General features: G+C 41.6%; 1 protein-coding gene and 1 non-coding gene across 2 annotated transcripts in view; both read left to right on the forward strand.

Moving 5' to 3' along the window:
* Positions 1 to 7,975, forward strand: part of SHQ1 (SHQ1, H/ACA ribonucleoprotein assembly factor) — an 89,113-nt gene extending 81,138 nt beyond the window's left edge. Inside the window, 2 exon segments of the mRNA XM_030867730.3 lie at positions 6,699 to 7,202; positions 7,204 to 7,975. Of these exon segments, the coding sequence (XP_030723590.1) occupies positions 6,699 to 7,202; positions 7,204 to 7,243 (544 nt within the window). The 3' untranslated portion in view covers positions 7,244 to 7,975.
* On the forward strand, positions 5,035 to 5,141 carry LOC115859161 (U6 spliceosomal RNA). Its single transcript, XR_004041942.1, has one exon. It is a non-coding gene; the product is annotated as a U6 spliceosomal RNA (small nuclear RNA).
* Positions 7,976 to 8,982: the final 1,007 nt, after the last annotated feature.

The raw sequence follows: 8,982 nt of genomic DNA on the forward strand, positions 1-8,982 counted from the left end.
TGAGCCCTCAGAAGGAAGCAGCCCTCCTGATACCTTGATTTTGGACTTCTAGCCTCTAGAGCTGTAAGAGGATAAATTTCTGCTGTTTGAAGCCACCCAGTTTGTGGTAGTTTGTTATGACAGTCACTGGAAACTAATACAGGGAGTTTTTGGAAAATTATTCTAATGGTCTAATGGACTAGGTGTTGTTTATCATAATCCAGCCCCAAAGAATGGTATTAAGTCAAGTTGAAAATAGGATGAAAAATTATTTCATTGGCCCAAACTCAATATGGCATAAATGACTCTTTTTTTTAACATTTTTATTGGAGTATAATTGCTTTACAATGGTGTGTTAGTTTCTGTTTTATAACAAAGTGAATCAGTTATACATATGCATATATCCCCATATCTCCTCCCTCTTGCGTCTCCCTCCCACCCTCCCTATCCCACCCCTCTAGGTGGTCACAAAGCACCGAGCTGATCTCCCTGTGCTATGCAGCTGCTTCCCACTAGCTGTCTATTTTACATTTGGTGGTGTATATATGTCCTATATGTCCATGCTACTCTCACACTTCGTCCCAGCTTCCCCTTCCCCTTCCCCGTGTCCTCAAGTCCATTCTCTACGTCTGTGTCTTTATTCCTGTCCTGCCCGTAGATTCAGAACCATTTTTTTTTTTTTTTTTTAGATTCCGTATATATGTGCATTAGCATACAGTATTTGTTTTTCTCTTTCTGACTTACTTCACTCTGTATGACAGACTCTAGGTCCATCCACCTCACTACAAATAACTCAATTTTGTTTCTTTTTATGGCTGAGTAATATTCCATTGTATATATGTGCCACATCTTTTTTATCCATTCATCTGTTGATGGACACTTAGGTTGCTTCCATGAATGACTCTTATCTTGCAGTATTTTCTGTATGTCAGATGACATACAGAATCGGTAATGTCTTGTTCCAAGAGATCAGTTGTTTCTGTTAATGACTGAGATGGAAACGTTTTTTACTCTTAGAGAGTAAGGACAGGCTGTATTCATCTGTGCATCAGGTGCTGTTTGTCTTTCATGGCACTTTTCAGAGTAGAGGTTCACCAGCAACTTCTACCTAAAGCTAATGCATTACCTTTTATTTAGATCAGGTTGCATAAATGTATTTTGGGCGGAGGAGTTTGAAGTTTGGAACTGGTTCTTTTCAGTAGAGAAGAATTATGATTATATGTCATTATCATCATTGCCTTTTAAAAAGAAAGTTGATATACCGTTTGTTCCCAGAAAGAACCCGAGTGTGTGTTTGTGTGTGTGTCTGCGCTTTGAAATTAGAAGGCCAAGTCAGCATATTCCATCATCATCCAGTATGAAATGTGTCTGGAGTGGCCTCACTGGAGTCGTGTCCTACGTTATCAGTTGCTGGCTCTAGTGTCAGTATGTCATGCCTGGCAGGTTAGCAGGGTTTGGCGGAGGAAATGAAACTTAGTCAGTTACTACAAGATTTATAGTAGGCCTGCTATTGCAGGAAGTGGTGAAAAGTTGATTGATAGTTTGAGACAAAACTCTACAGCAAGAAACAGGATGTATGCTTTCTATTTATACCTAGTTTTCTTTTTCCTGCATTTCAGGGCTCCTTTTGCACTTTGTTTTGGCTGTTTCATAAGGCTACGGTTCCCTTTATTTTTTTCCCCCTAAATTCAGTTGCCAAATATAAAATAATTGAGGAAATTTTATATCAGCTTAGCCACAGTAAAGGCATATACCCTCAGCTGTTACTGTTACTCTTTCATGGCAGTTGGATTTACTGTAACTTGTCAGAAGGCAGTCTTTAATTAAAAAAAAAATTCCTCCAGATAGGATATTATTTCACATCTATAAACAGAATGGCAGGGTTTTGGGTTTTTTTAAAGCTACATGGCAGGATTACATTTCCAAAACTTTTCTAAGAAAAACCTGTGTTGAGTATAATTCTATTAAAATACGACATTGGTACGATCTATCATGTGTCTTTTAAATGCTGAATCTCTTCACTCTGTAATTAATACATCTTAACAAGTAGGAGTTCTTCACTTAGATATAAAATATATACTATAAGTACAACTAGTAACTCAGTGTATGTGTTCATTGAGTATATCCACATGTACCTGGTTTTTGTAAGCATTCTAGTTAACTAATAATGTCACTTGACAAGGCTTTTTGACACAACCTAGCCTGGTCTGTTTTGAGTGTGACAGTGAGAAACCACTAACTGCGTTAAATGAGGTGTTTTCTGAAATGGAAAGGCCATTACAGAGTTAGATTCTAGAATTTACAAGGAGTGGCAGAGTTAGAACCAACTCCAGTTGTGCCAGTGCTTGAAAGAACAAAGAGGCTACTCTTTCATGGCTTAATTTTTTTCTCCAAAGGAATAATTTCCTTTTCTGTGAACAGTGACTGCTAAGTTATCTGTGTAAAATGATTGAATAGAAACAAACCCAACTTTCATTCCTCAGGCTGTTGGGTCATATTCTAAACCAATGATATTTTGAACATTTTAATTCGTTTTTTATCCCAGCATTCTTTGAGAGGTCAAAATGCTTCTTCTGTAAAGTTTCTATAAGAAGTTTAATATCAACTTGGGAAACTAGACAGCTTGAGGTAGTAAAAGTGGGATAATAAGAAATAGAGGGACTTCCCTGGTGGTGCAGTGGTTAAGAATCCGCCTGCCAATGCAGGGGATATGGATTCGAGCCCTGGTCTGGGAAGATCCCACATGCCGCGGAGCAACTAAGCCCGTGCGCCACAACTACTGCAGCCCGCGTGCCTAGAGCCCATGCTCCGCAACAAGAGAAGCCACCGCAATGAGAAGCCCGCGCACCACAGCAGAGAGTAGACCCCACTCACTGCAACTAGAGAAAGCCCGTGCACAGCAGCAAAGACCCAACGCAGCCAAAAATAAAATAAATAAATAAATTTATTTTTTAAAAAAAGAGATGAATCAGGGTGGCAAGGAATAAAAAACAGAAACATATAATCTGTTTTTTACACACATTATATAAATGGGTCATCTTAAACATAATACAGTGCTAAAAGTGAGAAACAAACTTTTCTCGGAAGCATAAAAAGTCATCTCAGCTGGTAAGAGGCACGAGTTTCTGTTTGGGTCCTGGGCCTCATCCTTGCCACCTTCCTGCCTGTTAGAGTTGACACTTTTTAGTCCCAGCATTGTGAGGGATGCTTTCTGAAAAGAGCCAAGATGACAGGTAGGGAGCTTTGAAATTCCAAATTCATGCACTTATAAGTGATAGATGTAATATTTTTATAGTAGACAATAACAAATATATACATAGTTTTAACTTGAGTAGATATATCTACTGTATTCAGGAATATCCGCAAAAACAATTCACATTTTTTCCCCCTGGGATTCTACAACCCCTGTAGGTAAAGCTTAAATGTATACTCCATTTAAGATTGCTGAGCCAAAGGGACCAGTCCTAGTTTCTCTGGAGAATTCTGGGCCTTAGGCAAGTCAGAACTTGCTCCTTTGAGGTGTTGAGTGGTATCACGTTGGGAAGGAATCAAGAATGTGGGCTTAAGAAGGGAAGCTTTTCAGAGCCTGAGAATTCCTGGGAGCCCCCGTGGTGGGGAAGAGAGAGTGCGGGAGCTCAGAGGCCTGGGCTTCCCGTCCTGACTGCCCCTCATGAGCGGGGTGAACTTCAGCTGGTCTCAACCTCTCCAAGCTTCTGTTTCACCATGTGTCACGTGGGGATAAAAATGAAGCCGATTCATAGGCTTGTGGTTAGGAGCCAGCGCAAGGAGACGTTTGTGGAGCGCCGTCCTTCACGTATTGTTGAAAGTGTTTAGCGTGGCTCTTAAACATGTGAGGTGTGTGCTTACTGAAGTGTGAAGGCTTTTAGTTCAGATTTTTATTTTGCATATGATAATTTAATGTGAGGCATTGTCTCCTTGCCCAAGTTCATGGCTCTTTATCTCTTGAAGCTGTGTGTCATTACCCAGAGAGGACCTTTTTCAGTGAGAAAGATGGCAGTGAACTAGTCCTTAGGCTGGCAGGGCCTTGCAGTAAGGAGGATTTAAACTGGTCCACTGGCTCTCACCAGATCCGTGGCCACTGGTAGCCAAGGTTTCAAAATATACGGTGGGCATCATCTACAGCTGTCTTGGACGTGGATGTAGATTATACTGCAATCGTCTTATTTCATAACTGTGTTTTTAAAGATGTCTCAAACCCACCAGGGTTCACTCAGAGTTATAGCCCTTTGGGAATCATTCACCAGCTCTTGTGGATCTCATCCCAGTTTTCCTCTCTACCCCGGACCATCTTTCCTTTTCTAAGCTCTGGCAATCCCAGCACCAATACATGGGGTTTTCCTCATTTAAGAGAAAGTTGTGCATCCATGACGGCCATTGTCCTTGTCCTACCCTCCCTTGGACACTGACTGCAGTGGAAGCTTCGGGTCCTGGTTACACTTGTGGGGGGCCGGGGGCGGGGCGCGGAAGCTCATTGTTAACGTTAAGTATTTTGAGACAAAGGGGTCTCAGGTACATCCAGGCACTTAGATGAAAGTCCCCAAGTCCCCATCTATCACTTAAGCTCTATTGAAATGAAGTCTCATTTCCCCAGTATTATGGGATGGACTTCGCTTTGACGAATGAATTTATCCTGTGAACTCACCTCATCCAGTTTGTCTCAAGCCACTCATTTAATCTTTGGAGCTAGGGAAACCCAGAAGACATGTCACTCATTGCCACTTTTTTTCACTTGTCACACCAGATTTTCCTCTATGGAACAGCAAAGATATCATTTTTGGAGAACTGCAGTATGCTTTACACGTTGCTTCAGAAACAGAACTACTAAAATGAATCCAGGTTAATGAAAAAGTTTATCTGTTCAGTATAATGTAATGTTTTAAATGTAGCAAAAATATCCTCTGAAATAGCATGAGATGGTTTTCTGCTAAAAATGAAAAGCACTCCATGTCGCTCTCTGACTGCTTTTTTTATTTCTTTTTTAGTTAAAAAATTTGAATAGGTATTCCATTCACATAGGTTTAAAAATGAACAATAGTGTTTGGTTCAGCAGCACAGATACTAAAATTGGAACAATACAGAGAAGATTAGCATGGCCCCTGTGCAAGGATGACTCGTAAATTTGTGAAGTGTTCCATATTTTTATATTGTGTGATATTGCTTATATGTGGAATCTAAAAAAAGGGTACAAATGAACTTATTTACAAAACAGAAATAGAGTCACAGATGTAGAAAACAAAGTTATGATTAACAAGGGGGAAGCGGGGGGAGGGATAAATTGGGAGATTGGGATTGACATATACACACTACCATATATAAAATAGATAACTAATAAGGACCTGCTGTATAGCACAGGGAACTCTACTCAATACTCTCTAACGACCTATATGGGAAAAGAATCTAAAAAAGAGTGGATATATGTATATGTATAACTGATTCACTGTGCTGTACAGCAGAAACTAACACAGCGTTGTAAATCAACTATACTCTAATGAAAATTTTAAAAATAAGACCCAATATGTGGTGACAAGTCTCCCTCTCACCATCATCTTCCATCTTTCCAGCTCCTGCAGTGCCCCCTCCACATAAATACTAGTGTTTTCTGTAGCTCTCCAGAGTTCATGGATAAGTGTACAAGCAAATGAAGTATGTTTTTATGTCTTTCCTTTGTTGTGTGTGTTTAACATAGAAGGCAGCGTATACATGTGGCAGGCCTTTTGTTGTTACACGATATATCTGGGTTAGCCCCTGGAGAACCTCATCTGTTACATAGCTGTAGACTTTTCCTTCGTGGGATATGCCATAGCCGTATGCCACGTTGATGGACATTTGGGTGTTTCTTATTTTGGAGTATTAGAAACAATGCCACAGTAAATAGTACCTTGGGCCTGTGTCGTGTAGCCTACGTGTTTAATTTCCAGATGCGGGTTTGCTTGGGTCAAGGGTATGTTACGTTTTCAGTTTTGAAAGGTATTGCCAGGTTCTCCTTCATCGGGACTGTAGCTGTTAACTCTCTCACCAGCAGTGTATGAAAGCGCCTTTCCTCCACAGCCTTGCTGGCAGTGTTACCAAACGTTTGGATTTTTGCCAATCTGATAAATGAAAAATATATCTCAGCACGACTTTAATTTGTATTTCTCTTATTTGACTGAAGTTGTTGAACATCTTTTCGTATATTTAAGAGCCATTTGTGTTCCTTTGTATGGGAATTGTCTGCTTGTGTCTTTTGCCCATTTTCCTGATGGATTATTATCTGCATTTTTAAGAACTCTGTTAGGAGAACTAGGCCTTGTTTTGTGATATGAATTACAAATATTTTTCTCAATTTTGCATTAGCCTTTTGACTTTTCTTGTAATCTTTTTTTCTTTTTGCCCTACAGAACTTGTTGATTTTTATTAGTTTTTGTAGATTTTTATTAGAATTTATCAATCTTTGCCTTTCTTTTGTGGCTTTTGGATTTTGAGTCCTAGTTAGAAAGGCCTTCCTCATTCTAGGCTCATGAGGGAAATCTCCTGCGTGTCCTTATAGTACTTGGTTCCTTTTTTCCATCCATATCATTGATCTGTTTGGGGATTCATCCTGTGTGCCGTATGAAGTATGGATCCAGCTTTATTTTGTTATCTCTTTAAGCTGTGGACCCTGTTATCCCCAGACCAATTAATGAATAGTCCTAACATTTCTTCTTAAAATGGTCTTCAAGGTCCAGAAAGTTGGCAGCTCTTGCGGAAGCCTTAAAGAAAGCATCCCCGACCAAGGCCCAGCTGGGGTTGGAACTGCAGGAACTGGAAGCAGCGGCACTCTTGGTCCAGGAGGAAGAAGCTGCATCGAACGCAGGAGCCCGATGCATTTCCGGGCAGCAGACGCCTTCCTCCAGCTCTGAGACAAGCGATTCGGAGGAATCAGAGAGCAGCACATCGTCTGAGACCGAGGACTCAGGCTCGGAACACGAGGAGCCCAGAGGTGGTGAACGTGAGGCAGGGCCTTCCTTGCTCGGTCCCTTTGTTGAGGAAAGCAGCACGGCCCTGCTTCCTGACCATGGTGGGATGTGCAGAAGCGTGGTCCTCCCAGGGTCTGATGATGGTCAGGGACAGCCGCTCGCCTCTCCCCGGGCTCCTGGGGCATCTGAGCCTCTAATCCAGGAGCTTGGAGAACAACTGGAGACTTCGGTTCAGATTTCTGAGCCCAAGGGCTCTGCTGCTGGACAGCGTGCTGAAGAGAGACAGCCGGCAGACACCCAAGAATTGACTCCGAGTGGTCTCATTCGTTATTGAGAATTACGTCAGATTTGGTTTTGTTGACCGAATGGGAATTCTTCATTTTCACTTTGTACTTTTCCTTAGTGTATACAACATTGTTTGTCAGTGAGCTAATGTTGACACCAGTCGGTTTTCTTGTTGCACCTTTAAAAATAAAGTTCTAAAGTTTTTCTTAAAGCAAAGTGTAATTAATATTTGGAGATAAGAATAATAGTTCTGCCAGAATCTCTAGAAGGTAGAGCCCTAAAATACTTTGAGTAGCTTTACAGAGATACGCAGGACATACAGTAAGCCGCAAACATCTTAAGCAGATAGTGTGACAAGTGGTGACAGATACATACACCGAATAAAACCAGTACTGCAGTTGAGATGCTGTACTTACCCACCATCTCCAAGTGTCCTCCTGCCCCTTCGTCACCCCTCTCCCACCCGCGCCTCTGCATGCCACCCACCCCCATTCCCCAGGCAAGCCTCCGTCTGCTCCGTCGCTGTACGTTAGGTTGTATTTCCTAGAATTTAATATAAATTGAATCGTATAACATGTACTCTTCTTTGTCAGGCTTATTTCATTCAGTATAATTATTTTGAGATACATTGATGTAGCGTGTATCGAGGTTTGGCGGTGTTTTCTTTTCCATATCTGAGTAGTAGTTCATTAAATGGACATTTGGGTTGTTTCCAGCTTTCAGCTGTTCCAAATAAAGCTGTTATGAACATTTGTGTGCAAGTCTTTGTGTGGACATATGCTCTTATTTCTCTTAGGTAAATATCTACGAGTGGAATGACAGAGCCGTATGGTAGGTGTATGTTTAACAGTTGAAGAAACCACCAAACTGTTTTCCAAAGTGGCTGTACCATTTAACACGCCCACCAGCAGCCTGTGAGAGCTCCGCTTCTCTCTCATTCTTGTCATCACTTGGTGTGGTCCATTTTTAACATTTTTACCATTTTAATAGGTGTGAAGTGGTATCTCCTTTTATTTTGCATTTTTAAGACTTCTTATGTTGAGCGTCTTTTCACATGTGTATTTGTCATCTTTGGTGAAGTGTCTGTTTAGATCTCTTGTCAATTTTTTTAAGTTGGGTTGCTTTTCTTATTTTTGAGTTTGGAGGGTTCTTCATAAATTCTAGATACAAATCCCCAGAGGAGTCATCCTTGCATGCCTGATAATCTTTGATTGGATAAACATTGTGAATTCTACCTCGTTGGGTACCGGGTATGTGTTCTTATAAATATTCTTTAGCTTTGTTTTGGGATGCAGTTAAGTTACTTGGAAATAGTTTGATCCTTATGGGTCTTGCTTTTGTAATTTGTTAGGCAGGTCTGGAACAGTGCTCTGTCTAGGACACACTGTTTCCCCGTCCTAAAGAACGATTTTCCCGTGCCCCAGGGATTATGAGTGTTCCAGTCCGGCTGATGGAAGTAGACACCTGTGTGAGTGCTGAGCACTGGTCCCTCTAATCCTTTCATGTGGTTCTTGCCTGGCCTCATTTATAGGCTCTCCTCTGAGTCCTCGACCCTCTCCAGGTATCTGGGGTTCTCTACAGCTCTCCCCTCTCCCCTACCCTGTCTTGCAGACTCGGGCTGCCTTGGACTCCCCAAGCTCCCAGCTCTGTCTCCTGAACTCCGGAGTCCATTGGGTTCTGCCTGGGTCGCCCCTCCCTGGGCAGCCTAGACATTCTTCCAGGGCAGTAGGCGAGACCCTCGTACTGCTCCTGGGGTTTGTTT

The sequence above is a fragment of the Globicephala melas genome, chromosome 11 (assembly GCF_963455315.2).
Source record: "Globicephala melas chromosome 11, mGloMel1.2, whole genome shotgun sequence".
In the NCBI taxonomy this organism is placed as follows: domain Eukaryota; kingdom Metazoa; phylum Chordata; class Mammalia; order Artiodactyla; family Delphinidae; genus Globicephala; species Globicephala melas.